Consider the following 15943-nt stretch of genomic DNA (forward strand, 5'->3'; position numbering starts at 1 on the left):
AGGTTCTTACTAACCTTCTCTACTTTTGACACATATCTTGTATTTCACTGTCCAATCAATTGATGGCTGTATGAAATTAACCAATTAAAATTAATGAAATATTAAAACAACTAAAATTCTCTTTGCTATTTATAGTAGCATGTTAATTCTTTGATTTATTTATAATCATTTTCTGTGCAAGTATGGATTACAACGCTAGCAATAACCTTCCATCTTATCCGTATATGAACAACTATAACCATCAACAGTCATACCACACTACATTTCAACAGAATCCTCAGAATCAACTACCTAACCATGTGCCAAACCAACCAACTGTAAGGTGTACATTGAACTGTAAATGTTGTTCTAAGTTTCTTTTGACCGGTAAAGCTTGTTCATGCCATCAAGACAAAGTATCCATAGGTACACAGACTGACAGTCTTCAAGCTAACTTCCAGAAAGAGGACTATTTTAAACCAAAGACATCAGCGTATCAGTTCTTACAGGTATGTAATTTTCTTTGATGATTAATTTACAAATAACATGCAATAAAAATTATCTCGTGTGTGTAAATATTTACAGGTTAAACCTCTGACTGGTAAAAAAGTTTTTTGCTAAATTATTCAGATTTAAGATTCCTTATTTATTTTCAAACATTAAAAATTAAATGTTAATTATCTAAAAGAGTAAAGATTGCAAGTATGGTAAATTAGAACTTTACTACAAAAAATAATAAAGTTACAGATTTATGCTTCAAATCCTGCTATACCTTCACTAATTAAGGAGAATATCCAGACAACATGGAAAACATTTAAATTATTGACAAAACTTGAACAAAAAATTAATGACTTTCTTTTTTAATTAAAAAAAATCCATTACAAAATCAAGGGGGATATAAATTTTTATTTCTTTAGAAAAATAAGGCCATTGAATCCTAGTTTCATTTTGTATTTCATAAACTTGTTTTATAATTGATGAAAGCAATTCCGATTTTGAATTGAATAAACCAATTGTATCATTTGTAAAGGTTATTTAAAATAAGACAACATAGTTTCACCATTCAACCTGTGTTTAATATAAAAAATAATTTCATTGTATTATTTTATTGGAATTATTTTAATTGTCTGTGACCCCAACATTTTAGATTAAAAAGTGTAAGCAAATTTACAGAAGTTTGAAAGGAAAATTCTATTAAGTCAAATATTTAGACACCAAGCTGCCCCTTGAATATATATATCATAGGGAATATGTATGTAACATGGTTAAAAAAGGTTTGTACTCAACTTAATGATGTAAGTTAAGTAACATGAATAATTATACATTAATTAAACAAACATGACATATATATATATTGTAATTCAAAATTAAAAAAAAATAATATAATATGTTATTCTTTATTACAAATGCTTTTAGGATGAGTTTCATTTCATCCTCAAATGTCCATTTATCTTTAATAGCCCTATTATTGGAAAAAAACATTGATGTACACATTTATTAACATAATGAGCAAAGAATGTAAAAAAGCTGTGTAATTTAGATAAAATTATATTTGGATCTTAAAGCCTTGAACTTAATTGTGAAAATAAGATTTGCCTATTACGTATTGTAATTTCAAATTTAGTATGGATAATGAATTTCAATATAGATTATACCAATATCAATCATCATACTTCTTCTGGTAATCTGATTTTGGGTGGCTGATTATGTTATAGGCCGAGATACCATAGATTCCTCTACTTTACATACCAAATAATGGCCCATTTTTATTTTCCAAAATATTACAGGGGGGGGGGGGTTCGAACCAATGTTTTAAGAAGATTGATCTTTTATCTTTCTGTAGAACATTTGTAGAATTTATTCACATTATAGGTGTCATACCACCAATAAAAAGTCCCTATCGGTTAAATCAAATTTTGCCATTTTCACAGCTTTCTTAATATTTTAACAAGTTTAACTTCATAGAAACCAGGCATATCCTGAATCAATAGTTGTTCCAATAACTCTTCATGGAAGTGAAGTTTGGGGTGTAAGCCATTAGTGTTCAAAGATTTAGATCCATTTAACATTTACATATTAGATTTATTTAAAGAAATCTTAGGAGTATAAATGTGCCTGTCCCAAGTCAAGAGCCTGTTATTCAGTGGTTGTCGTTTGTTATTGTGTTACATATTTGTTTTTCTTTCATTTCTTTTACATAAATAAGGCTAATAGTTTTCTCGCTTGAATTGTTTTACAATGTCTTATCAGGGACTTTTATAGCTGACTATGCAGTATGGGCTTTACTCATTGTTGAAGGTTGTACAGTAACCTATATTTGTTAATGTTTGTGTCATATTGGTCTTTTGTGGATAGATGTCTCAATGGCAATCATACCACTTTTTTAAAAAACAACAAGTGTAGCCTGTTTAGCTGAGACAAACAGAACCCCTTTTGTACTTTCAAATTCCGCTTTCAGCTATAAAATTTTTAAACCACACTGTGAACTATATAATAATGTAGAGAAAACAAGTAAAAGGGTTAACATTGTAAAAGACTGGTTAAATAAATTAGGTTTTGGTCATCTCAGTTTTGATACTATAAATTTATAATATCACATAAATACTATCCACCAAAGAATCTATGACCAGGCTTATCAAATTAGGAATTGATTTATCAATAAATGGGAAAAATTAAATTTCTTTTGTCATACTAAAAGAATTAGAAAAAGGCCCCATATATTGATATATGTAAACTCAAAACTGATCGATCAGTATTCAGTAATTAATTTAAACTAAGTGCCCATTCCCTAGCAATTGAAAGAGGGCGTTATACCAACATTGAAAGAAGTAAACGCATTTGGTAATCCTGTTTCAAACAAGAAATTGAGGATGAATACCATTTCTTCTCAATCTGTCCATACTACATGTATAAATCATTGAGGGATACCTATATATACAAAATTTTAATAGTTTAATAATTCGCAATTTCAATTTTATTAAATTGCAGTCCGCTATAACACTGAAGCATTTGACTGCACTTTCATATAGCAGTCTACAAGTCATTATAAAAATTTGTAAGGGTTCCGCGGAACCCAGTGTCTCGCCTATTTTTTTGTAAATCGCAGGCTCAACAACAATGAGGAAAAAAATCAATAAAAATATTCCTCTTGTTACTATTTTATGATTGTAAGAAAATCTAAGTCCATTTAAAAGTAAATTACAGAAAAAACGGAGTAATCTTTTTACAAACTTTACTTCTGGATACAATCTTATGATCATAAATAAGCTTCTGTCCAAGTTTGGTACAAACCCAGGATAGTTTAAAAAAGTTATTAAATTTTTAAAAACTTCAACCACAGAGTGAATGTAAAAACTAAGTCCATTTAAAAGTAAAATATGGAAAAAATGAATTTATTTATTTACAAAATTTACTTCTGGATACTACCTTATGATCATAAACAAGCTTCTGTCCAAGTTTGGTACAAACCCAGGATAGTTTAAGAAAGTTATTAAAATTCTAAAAACTTTAACCACAGAGTGAATGTTTTGGTTCCCCGCGAAAAAAACTAAGTCCATTTATAGTAAAATACGGAAAAAAATGGAAGTATATTTTTACAAAATTTACTTGTGGATACTATCTTATGACCATAAACAAGCTTCTGTCAAAGTTTGGTAGAAATCCAGTATAGTTTAAGAAAGTTATTAAAATTTAAAAAACTTTAACCACAGAGTGAATATTTGTTGACCCCGCCGACAACGCCGACGCCAACGGAATGTAGGATCGCTTAGTCTCGCTTTTCGACTAAAGTCGAAGGCTCGACAAAAATCACCATAGGTCAATAAAAAGTAATTAGTAGATTTTTATCCAAATTTTTGGAAAAAATGGGGTGGGTGGGAGGATTTAATTTTTAAATTCTATTTCATATGAAACCGTCTTGTCATGAGTTATTCATACCCCGGGGTATAAGCAAGTGTAAAATAATATTTAATATGTTTATATATATATATATGATATACATGACGTACAAGGAATCATGAATAATTTTTCAAACTCTTTAATAAATATCTCTTGATTGGCAACCACTGTTATACATGTAATTGCCGTTTTAGAAAACTATTTATAGTAAACATCAAAAACAAAGAGAAATGCTCTCTTGAGTTAGACTATACCTACACCAAATTTATTTTGCTTTCTAAGCGATAGTTTGTTGTCCCCATAAAATTAAGAAAATGTATCAATAATTGGTACAATTGTATGAAACACAAGTACTACGAGTACAGAATAAAATTAAAACTAATAAAAAATGAAATAAATTTGATGTAAAACATGAACTTTACTAAAAAGCACATGTTGTTGAATGACTAAATTGAGGGTATTGGAATAGAAGGCAGTTTGTCAACCAAAAAAGACAGCCATGGGTAAATCTAAGGGCTTGCTATAATAAAATTATGTTTGTCGACTTTTTTTCCCAATATACAGTCAAAGATCTACCAAGTTTATGCTTATGTCCTTTTCTTTAATCCGATAAGGTTTTTTGTACCAATTTGTTCCATAATTCTTACACTTTGGATATCATTCACAGTCCAAATTTCCTGACACAAAGTCATTGTATATAAATAAATAAAAAATACGGCCGGTTTCGAATCATTTGTTACATACTGCAATTTGTGTTTTTGGACACAGCATTTTACTCATAACTCTAATATTTCATGCCCTTCTCGTAATCAATCTCTATTCTTGGTAGATGATATTGTCATCATACAACAGCATAATATGTCGAAATTTGAAACAGGAAGTTATCGATGTTTCCCTTAACGGACATAAAATAAATTTGGAAATCGTAATTATTTTAAAATTTAAAAAAATTGGGGCGGAACGATTTCAGAAGGGGGGGGGGGGGGGGGTGATGAAAATCTATCAATTAATTTTAATTGGCCTAAAGTATTAAAGTATATTAATGATTGTTTTTTTATTGAGAACATCTGTTTCACTTGTATTTCTTTTAATGCAACCTAATTTTTCCTTTGTTCTTTTATTAATTGTTCATGAACATCATTATGTGTTAACTGTTGATATATATAGTCTTTTTCTTCTTCCCTGTGAATACCACTGTCTCTCTAATATAATTTCAATCAATTTAACTATTGTCAATTTATTGTCTCAAATTTGAATGACATTACTATTTAATGTAAATGTGTTTGTGCTAATAAATATTGTCAATTGTCTATACCAAGTGGGCCTTTTTGACCTCCTAATCACTAATTTACCACTTATCTTTCAAGAGGAAGGAATGTTTTTTTTTCCTGAAAAAAATCTGATTCCCAACCTGAGGGAAAAATATTCTATTAAAGCAGAGGAGTCCGGACACAAATATATACTTGAATCCAGTTACCCTCATACTTTATAATGAAAGAAATAATTGGATATCTAGAGCTAAAAATTTATAAAATGGTCTTCTGTGAGAAAAAACTGACTCAAGACATATAACAAAATAAATACCCCCCTTTTTGAAGTTAAATGGGTTCTCCCTTAGCTTATAGAACTTAATGAAAGTATATAAGTCCCACCCTGGTTAGTCCTATAACATATGACCTCGGGGGCATTATTAACTATTTCTATTTACTGTTCTGATCAAATTTTTTTTACTATCAATGTTAGTGGTTGTCGTTTGTTTATGTGTTACATATAAATTTGTTTTTCTTTCATTTTTTATACAAAAATAAGGCCAATAGTTTTCTCGCTTGAATTGTTTTACAATGTCTTATCAGGGACTTTTATAGCTGACTATGCAGTATGGACTTTGCTCATTGTTGAAGGCTGTACAGTAACCTATATTTGTTAATGTAATTTGTAAATGTTAAATGGATCTGAAACACTAATGGCTTAATTACACACCAAAAAAAATAAAAAATGAAAATATCAGTATAAAAACGTCAAAAATTGAATAAGAATGCGAAGTCATATATGTTATAGGACTACACCCTGGTATATGAAACATCTTCATTATTCATTTAAATTTAATATCATGTGAATTTCACACCTGGTTGTTCACAGTAAAAAAGCTGACCATGCAGGGAGTTAAATAAGGTGAATACTGACCTAAGGTTTTTTCATCAACCTCCCATGCACAGGCACTTGTTTCTGTCAATGTGGATTCTACTATCCACATCCATTTTCATATGGGTGTGGATAGTTAACCCTACAATGACAGAAACAACTGCATGTGCCCGTCATCATGTGGTGATGTGCTCCCATGCCCAGAATCTGATCATGTCAGATGTGTCAGGAAAATGATTTATGAGATATTCAACATATTACATGTATGTCTTCAACTTACTATACAAAGCATCTTTGCAATATTTTCTCAATTTCTGAATATGACAAAAACTTAATATTTTTGGATTAAATGTTTTGTCATCATCATTGATGACGCCATTCAGAAGTAAAGGTGAAGGTCAATTTTGCCTTCCAAAAGTAAACTAATTAGCTCCCTTGTACCATTTGACCACCATTTGCCAGTCAGCAAAATCATCAGAGAGGTAACATGTTCTAGTCATGTGGGTAACAATACTATTTATAACAAAAGGTGACAGTGTCTTACTATATTTGTCACAGCAGAAGCTTATAAACGATATATAGTCAAACATTGCAATGCTATGTTCATGACAATTTTCTGTTTTTGCTAATTTTAAAATTGGAACACAAATTTTTAAATTATCTACTGAAACATTGAATACTTTTGCTTATATATATCCATGTCATGTGGTGACTTTCTGAAAAAAGCCATGCAGGTGAAATTTTGTTACAATTTTATTTGTTACTGATATGTTCAACTTCTGTAAGTGCAATGAGAAACATTTTAAATTATGTTTTGTTGAGAAATCTTGACATTTTAATAATGATTGACTACAGTTGATTTCAGGTTATTCTGATTGGGCTAAATTGCTTTAAAGATAAAATAATTTACTGCGCTTATTCAAAATTATATTTTCCTAAAGTATGTCAAAGCAAAGAAATATAATGAACTTTCAAGATTTGATAATTGTTTAGACTTTTACCTGATGTTTCTTATAAAAATCTGTTTCCATTTTGAGAAAAATAATAGGAATATGCACTTAAAGCATGTTAAGGGAGTTGGCTTGTCATGTAACATGTTTTAAATTTTTTGTCAGAAATCTCTTGTTTTATCCATTGAGAGCCTCCAGTTCGTGTTGAACTGTCATTCTGGAAATTTTTTATCCTGACTTTCAAGATTTATTTTTTTAAATGAAATGAATGCAAATTCTTGGGATCAGTTGTAAGACAATGAGATTTCTCTAATAGTTCTATAAAAGAACTTTATCCTATACTTTTAAAATGATAAAAAAAAATATTCGGTCATCATTCAGTCAGGCAGGGGTTCTATGTTTGTACAAGTTATTCTTATTTTCTTTAAGAAGTAAAATAAAATATACTTATTATACATGTATATAAGTGAAATATTATGTTTAAATAATTTCCCCATAATTTTCTAAAAAAAATACTTGTATATTCTATCTTGTTCTGAAGATAACAAACAAATTGTATTTTCATTGTCCCTGAAATTAAACTTAAATGATAAGGAAAGACAACTGTTAAGGGCAGACAATTTAAAATTCTGTTAGAGCAATTTTAAAAATCTGTAAAATTTAAGAAAAAAAGATAGGATGACTTTTTCACTTATAAAATATATAAGTAAAACAATCTGAATGTCTAAGGGATATAAGTAGGCCAATTTTATTTTAACATGTAAAAGTAAATAAAATTCACTTGTATAAATATCCTACAAATAACTTGTATATATAAAGTATCCTACATATTCCATTATATAAGTATATTTATTTTACTTTTTCAAGTAAATAAAAATCACTTGTACCAGTAGTACCTAGCTTGCATGCATTTTTGTTCAGGTTGAACCAACTATGAGAAATGAAGGTGTTATTAAATTAAAAACATAATTAACTTAGAGAATTCGCTTCACAATTGTTCAGTTTATATATAACTTATTACAGTCATTATCATAGACTAAAAAAAATAGTTTAAAAAAAAGACTCACCAAAATTTCCTGGTCTTCACATCTTGAATTTTAGCACATGAAACAATGATACAGATAAATAAAACTATAATCCTCTTTAACATTTGGAATTTAAATCAGCTTGTGAATAGTTTTACTGCTGTACCTAAATACTCTTTATACCTGTAATTAGTATGTTCGATCAACCCAGCAATGATTGACAATTTTATTGCCCTGAATACTTTTGATTGGTTAAAAGAACTTACCTTACCTTTTGACACTCCCACTAGATTTATTAGGCCATTTTAGAAATATATCTATAGGTGTTTTTTTTATATAAATCCTGTTAATAACATTAAAAATTGTAAGGAAGTTCTAAAACTGAATATAAATAAGCTGTTCATATAATAATACCACAAGGAAAATCTTTTTTTTTCTCTCTATATTTCTCACCTTTTTCCCCCTTTTAGATTTAGGAAATATATTTGGTTTGCTATACTATTAAATGTAGTCTACTAAGCATAATTTTTCTTATAAGGAATATTTTAGACAGGTAAGAATTAAAGAATAATTCTCTTTTTTTCAGATTTATTTTGGTGGACTTCATATCTTTATTGTTACAATTAAATATTTAAGAAGCAATATCTGAATGAATAATATAAAGAAGATAAAATCTGATCAGTTATCCTTCATATTGATTTTTCTGATTGTGCAAATCAGTATTATTTTGTTGTACAATCTATGTAAGTGTGCGGGGACGAATCCAGCCAAATTAAAATGGGGGGTTCCCAACCCAGGACAAAGGGTGGGTTCCAACCATATCCCCCCATTCAAATGCATTGATCGGCCAAAAAAAAAGGGGGGCCAACCCTTTTTGGTGATAAACATTTTTCATTTAGCCTCAAACCATTAAAATCAAAACTGTACTGAAGTATGTGGTGTTGCATGGGATCTTGATTTTCTCTGCAAACATTTTTTTTTTATCATTTTGAGACAGTATTTGTATAGATTTTTTTCTTTCTAATTTGTGAACTTTTAATTATGTTTATGTGGTACAAATTTATACAGAAGCATTAGAAATTACATGCAAGATATGAAATTATGACATGATATTTGATAACCCTTCCACATCAAAATTCTTGATTTGAAAAAGTTTTAAACAAATTTACTAAAAAAATATGAAAAAATGAATAAATAGAAAATGTCTTAATGTTAATAAAAATAATGACAAAAGATCAGATTGCTCAATCAGTTTTCATTAAAAGTACACCTGGAGTATTTAAATTAATAATATTTAGTAACTTTATAGGTGTGTTATTTTTATTTCATAAAAGTAACATTGTTTTAGTGTTATGTTTTCCTTCATACCTATTTATTGGTTAATCATTATAAAGCATTTACAAGAGCCAGGTGGTCAGAAAGGCAGAAATTTTATGACCCCTTTAATCTGTGTTAAATAACAACAACAAAGTAGTATTAATTATCTGATATTTAGAAATAGTGGTAATTAACCTGTTAAATAACATGCATGTTTATGGCTTATGAAAGGGTTAATTTCAGTTCTAGAAATTGATAATTACTTAATGATAATTCAACCTGTAATAATTACACTTTGATGACCAAATGATAACACCCAAGAAGTGTGAACTATCAGCTATATGAATTTAAAACTTATGTGGTAATTAACCTGTAATAAAATTAAAGTTTAATACCCATTAAAGGGTTATGAGTTTAAGGCTGCTTTGAAGTAGGTGGCTTCTGAAGGAAATTTCAACCTATACAAATTTTGTTTTATATATCAGAAACTGGATGTCTAATATATACTTATATGAAATAAATGATGACTATTTTAAATTATCAGAATTTTTTAAAATAGGCCTACTGATCCATTACTTTATTTTTGTATGGTTATAATTAAGCTGTTGAGTTTTTCATTTCAAATTTTTACTTCTTTTTCCACAGCAAAACACTTAAAACCTTAATTTGAAACTTTGTCAACATAGTGATGAATTATATATATACACAGTATGAAAAAAATTACATTAAGTCCTAACTTTTATGTAACATGGAGTGTTGGTATAACACGTACTGCCCTAAATTTCAGGCTTCTTTAGTAAAGTTCAAAGTTTATTTGTTAAGATTCTGTAATGCCTACTATCATTTTACTTAGGTCTGCAGGAGTCTAAATCTGTACGCCATTTTTAGAATGGCAAGTTTAACCTAGATATCATGTACTTTGACTACGTCGGGTTTTTTTTCATTGAAAATTAGTCAATAAAGTGGAGATGAAGCCTACTATGAAGGAGACTTGAATTATTTGTTAATATGACGGCCGTTATTTGTCCTGTAATGGTTATTCTTTTACAAATTGTGACTTGAATGGGGAGTAACTGACTTGTGTCATTGGTACCAATACCACATCTTGTTATATTTATATATATGTTAAAACAGGCGATCTTTAAAGGTTTTCATAGAAGGTTATTATTCTATAAATATGTCTTTGTGCATTCATAGCAGAGGTGGATTTAGGGGGGGGCCCAGGGGTCCCGGGGCCCTCCTTTTTGGGAACAAATTTGGTTGCTTATACAGGGAATGACTAAAGCGTGACTGGAGCGGGGCCCCCTCTTAGGTCAGTCAGTGGGCCCCCACTTATGAAAATTTCTGGATCCGCCACTGCATAGTTATTGATTCATAAATGATTCTTAGCAGCTGAGTTCTAATAGTATATGATATCATCTAATTAAAACAGTGCTAATGCTACATCATATCTAGTTGATTGATAGTTGTGAAATGCGACCTTAGCAGGCTTCATCACATTAAAATTTATGCTCTTGTTATAAATTATTGCAATAAGAAAAAGATGTGTATTTAAGTTTAAGAGGGATGCTTTCTATTAAAAATCAGTATTGTAAATACATGTACATTTTTATGTCCACCTTATGATAGTAGAGGTGCATTCTGTTTTTTGGTCTGTGGGTTCATTCGTTCACTCATCCCTTCGTTCGTCCTGCTTCAGGTTTAAGTTTTTAGTCAAAAGGTATTTTTTGATGAAGTTGAAGTCTAATCCACATGAAACTTTTTTGTTTTGTATTCTACATGTTCCCTATGGTAGGAACTTTCTAATTTTAATGCCAAATTAGATTTTTATGACCCACCTACGATAGAAGTCTAATCAACTCCAAACTTAGTACACATGTTCCTTATGATATGATCTTTCTAATTTTAAAGCCAAATAAGACTTTTGACCCCAAGTTCAAAGTCAACTGAACAAAGAAAATGAAAGTGGAAGTTTCAGGTTAACCCTTTTTGGTCAAGGTTGTTTTTGATTAAGTTGAAGTTCATTCAACTTTAAACTTAGTACACATGTTCCATATGGTATGATCTTTCTAATTTTAATGACAAATTAGATTTTTTACCCAATTTCACAGTCCATTAAAAATGGAAAATGATAGTGTGAGTGGGGCATCTGTGAACTATGGACTCATTCTTGTTTACCCCAATTTTACAGCCCACTGAACATAGAAAATGATTTTGAAAGTTTCAGGTTAGAATATTTGGTCAATAAAGTTTTTGATGAAGTTGAAGTTCAATCCACTTGACACTTAGTACACATGTTCCTTAATGCCAAATTAGAGTTTTTAACCTAATTTCACAGTCCACTGAACATAGAAAATGATAGTGCCAGTGGGGATTCCATGTACTTGGGACCCATTCTTATTTATTTTAATTAATACAAAATATGGATTGATTTTCATGAATTTAAATAATTTCCAAATTAAACAATCTTTTCTAAATTTCATTTCACAGGCAGAAATTAACAGAGTAGTTAAAGATAACAAGTTCAACAGCACATCAGATAAAGGGTTTGAATCTGCCGTTACCTGCATTGTTAGCTTTTTAAGTGGCCTCCAACATACTCCAACAACAAGAGATAAGGTGAAACAAAGAGTAAAGAAAAGAATTTATAACCAACAAAGTTACCAGAAAACCAAGTAAGTATTATATACATGTACTGAATTCAAATTAACCAAGCTGAAGGTAGATGGGGTGTCTAAATTTTAATCCATAGAATTTTTTAATACTTTGCCACAATCATGACAATGTAGTTTATATTATATAATGGTTTTTTTTTCAAAAATAAAAAAAAAATATGAAGCTGACAGATTTTGTATAGATTATGCATGGAAAACCCAATTTTCCGCAATGAAGCATAAACTACACCATAGAATTTTGAGATATATATCTTATGAAAAGATAGCTAAAATAAAATGCTTTCAGTTAAGAAAAGAAAAAGTGGGGCCACCGGACCCGTTTTCTTGCTACTTTATAAAATAGGTAAATTCCTAACACATTCTATTGTAAAGTTACCTTAATCTGAATTATCTACCCTTGAATTTGCGGTACCTCCCCTTAAGTGGAAAAGTTGGAAAAAATTTATTCAAACAAAAGTGTTCTTTTTTTTGTAAAATACAACCATAAGTATAATAAAACATGTCATTTTCTATATTGAAATGAAAGTTCTTACACCTGAATTATCTACTTCTCTAAAAATTTGCACATTTTATTAAAGATCTAGACTTTGTTTTCTTGAATTTCCATATCCAAGATGGAGGAAGACACCCTATCTACCTTAAAAGAGAAACTGATAAATCTTTCCATTTTTTGGACCACATAAAAATTTCTGTCATATTAAGAAAAGTTTTTAAGTAAATGGATCATTATGAAATTGTACCACAAGGTTCCATACTACAAAGGAAGGTTGCATTTGATTTGGGGGGTTATGATCCTAACTATTTAGAAAGAAGGGAATAAAAAAAACAAGCATTTTATAAAACTTTTAGATAAAATGTTTGTCTTGACCAATTTAATGTGATGAATCTGAATTGTGTACCTTAACTTTTTATATTTTTTTAACTTGTTTTCAAGTGGGTTCAAAATTGAACTGTGTTCGCTTAAATTAATAATCAAATTCTCCAGGTCTCTGTTATGTGCCTAATCTTAATTATTTATTAGTACTGTGAGTTGTAATGTCCTTGTACATGTATATCAATCTGATTTAAATGTGTTTATTAGCTATAGGTCTTGGTAGGCATTGGTCTGCACTGTTTTCACTTTTAATATTCATGAGTTATGGTCCTTGACTGTCAGAAAAATTAAAATAAATATAACTTTTCTTGCTTTTTTTTTTATAAATTACATAATTTCTATAAAGAAATATAAATATTGTTATTTCAAGGCAATTTTTCCTTTTGGGTATTCATGCTACCAATGTTAAATTCTACAGTACATAGAAAATACATGTTGTAAGTGTAACAATGTAATCATTTACTGCTCAAATATAAAAAAGGAGATGTGGTATGCTTGCCAATAATAAAATTTTTCACTAAGTTAATATAGACAACTGTATGGCGATCAACAATGTGAAAACAAACCTTTTAGTTGGCATTAAAAGGCCCAGACTTGAAATTATGAACCAATTCAATTCATGGTCTACTTTCTAAAATTATAATTCATGTAAAAGAACTATAACAGACATGATTCATTGACACCATTGTTTTACAGAAATTGTGTACTGGACTAATTTTAACCTGGGGAGGGGGGCATTCACTTTGGCTGTTCGGATATTTAAAAGTCCTTGATTGATTGAAAAAGTAGTACTTTTTTTTAGATTTTTTGTGAGATAATTTGAGAAACACCAATCAAACCCATTCTGAAATTTTAAAATGTTTTTACTGTTATTAGAGTTCAATCTTTTTCTGACAATTCTCACTTATGCTGTTGGTGACAGTCCATGATTAGTAGTTTTTGGCGCTTTTCTGTCTTCACTTGGAACTTTACAACAAAAAGATTTTAATTTGGAAATCTGTCCTCCAATTGGACGTTTATGTTTAAAAAAAAAATGTGGTATGACTGCCAATGAGACAACTCTCCACAAGAGACACAGAAATTGACAACTATAGGTCGACGTACAGTCCCATATTGCACATTAGTATACTTTTGAGAACATTTCAACTACAAATTCAAACATATTATTCTTTATATGAAAACAGATGTAAATATTAATTTTAAAGATTTTCTTGTGCTGTAATGGAATTATTGGCCCGAATAAGTACAAACAATGGATTGATGTCACCTGTAAAATCTTTTTCTGTATTTAAAAATAAGACTTACCAATGAGTTTTCAACTTGAGTTAAGAAAATTATACATGAATATTGAACTGAAATACAAAAATGATATTAATGAACTGAAATGCAAAACTTTACTTATGAACTTAACTTTTATTTAGACAGATTGCTGAAGCCAATGGTGTCAGTGTTAAAAAATGCCAATCTATAGCTGTAAAAAGAAACTTAACTTACCCAATTGAAACACCACCAACAAATACCAAGCAACCAAGAAAATCTTCTCCAGTCCATTCATCTCCAGTCCTTTCATCTCCAGACCGTTCTTCTCCAGTCCGCTCATCTCCAGTTCGTTCATCTCCAGACCGTTCTTCTCCAGTCCGTTCATCTCCAGTTCGTTCATCTCCAGACCGTGCATCTCCAGTCCGTTCATCTCCAGACCCTGCATCTCCAGTCAGTCCCTCTGCAGTCCGTTCATCACCAGTCCATTCATCTTCAGTCAATCTGTCTGCAGTCCGTTCGTCTCCAGTAAATTCATCTCCAGTGAATTCTTCTTCAAGTAGATCTTCTCCAGGTCAACCCGTCACGTTGAGCTCACCTGAAGCTGTTGGGTCACCAGAAACAACTAAGTCATTAAATCCACAAGATATCATATCATCACCAGCATCAACTTCATCTTCTGTCACAACAAGGGTTAAAGTCTTCAAGAATTCTTCTGGTGTAACATTTCATATTCAGGACACTGTTTGTATTGCCCGTGGTAAAAACAGTTGCGATTATGCAAAGGTAACAAGTGTTTGGAACACAAAGGTGGACATAACTTACTTAAAGAAGACAGCTAAGGGCTTGAAAACATGGATCGTTTCCCATGACAAGCCATATACAGACAGCGTTCACATCAACACAATCTTTTTTTCATTTGGGAAAGCAGAATGGTCGTCCGACATTCATTGTACAATTAAAGACAAGCTAGCCAAGTTGTTTGAATAGGTGAACCAAATATGAATCAAAATTGTTATATTGTGTGAAATGCTATCAAAAGGCACATGTAGCTTTGAATTGAACAATGCCATGCTCTTATTATATAAACTGCAAAATATTTCACAAGTGTACATGTTTGCTAACTTGTAATGGAGTTATGTTTATATATATATATATGTAGGATCATTTCTCAGTATTGTCAAAAATGTTTACATGAATCATGATAATGTTTTTAATAAATAATCAGTGCTTTTTATTCCTGTACTTTTTTTGTGGTCATTTTGAAGAGAATAATCTATGCATCCTGAAATGAATCTTAAAACCCTAGAAAAAAAACCAAGTGATGGTTTTGAGTACATATTTTTGAAAACACACTGTGTTGCTATTATACATTAAAATAGAACATAAGAAGACACATGATACATGTAAACAACACTTGCTATTTTTCATCAGAAAGTATAAAAAAGACACATTGAATCCTCCATACATTGTCTATGAGCTTCATACTTTTATCTCTATGAACACCACTGAACAGAATTAAATCAAACTATGCAAATATGTTTCTGTCTCTTAGGGCTGTAACTTTGTTGTTTAGTCTTGTTATATTTAGAAGGTCTTCTCAGACCTCAATTGGTCAATTTGGTCAAATTTCAAAGATGTATATTTAATTTTTTATACTTGTTTAAACTTTGGTGTCTGTTGTTATATCAAAATGTCTAATTGTGAATTTCGAAGCCTACATTCAAACCTCTGTAGAATTTGTTACTTCTTTCTTATTGCGCATATTTGATGTTGATTACAGAAAAACAATCTCAGAAGTATAGATCATGAAAAGGTGTCTACACA

General features: G+C 30.1%; 2 protein-coding genes across 3 annotated transcripts in view; one reads left to right on the forward strand and one right to left on the reverse strand.

The window, feature by feature from the left end:
- LOC143079396 (uncharacterized) overlaps positions 1-15943 on the reverse strand; it is a 344537-nt gene that overhangs the window by 228541 nt on the left and 100053 nt on the right. The gene's annotated exons all lie outside the window — the stretch shown is intronic.
- On the forward strand, positions 70-15352 carry LOC143079393 (uncharacterized). Its single transcript, XM_076254687.1, has 3 exons — positions 70-488; positions 11801-11985; positions 14281-15352. Exons 1-3 carry the CDS (start codon positions 183-185, stop codon positions 15104-15106), a joined length of 1317 nt encoding a protein of 438 aa, XP_076110802.1. The 5' UTR covers positions 70-182; the 3' UTR covers positions 15107-15352.

Source organism: Mytilus galloprovincialis, chromosome 6, assembly GCF_965363235.1.
Source record: "Mytilus galloprovincialis chromosome 6, xbMytGall1.hap1.1, whole genome shotgun sequence".
In the NCBI taxonomy this organism is placed as follows: Eukaryota; Metazoa; Mollusca; class Bivalvia; order Mytilida; family Mytilidae; genus Mytilus; species Mytilus galloprovincialis.

Excerpts from the sequence above, each read along its gene's own strand:
- LOC143079393 (XM_076254687.1), top strand. The coding sequence starts at position 183 with ATGGATTACAACGCTAGCAATAACCTTCCATCTTATCCGTATATGAAC. Across the intron at positions 489-11,800 it reads CAGCGTATCAGTTCTTACAG|GCAGAAATTAACAGAGTAGT; the intron begins GTATGTAATTTT and ends TTCATTTCACAG. Across the intron at positions 11,986-14,280 it reads CAAAGTTACCAGAAAACCAA|ACAGATTGCTGAAGCCAATG; the intron begins GTAAGTATTATA and ends ACTTTTATTTAG.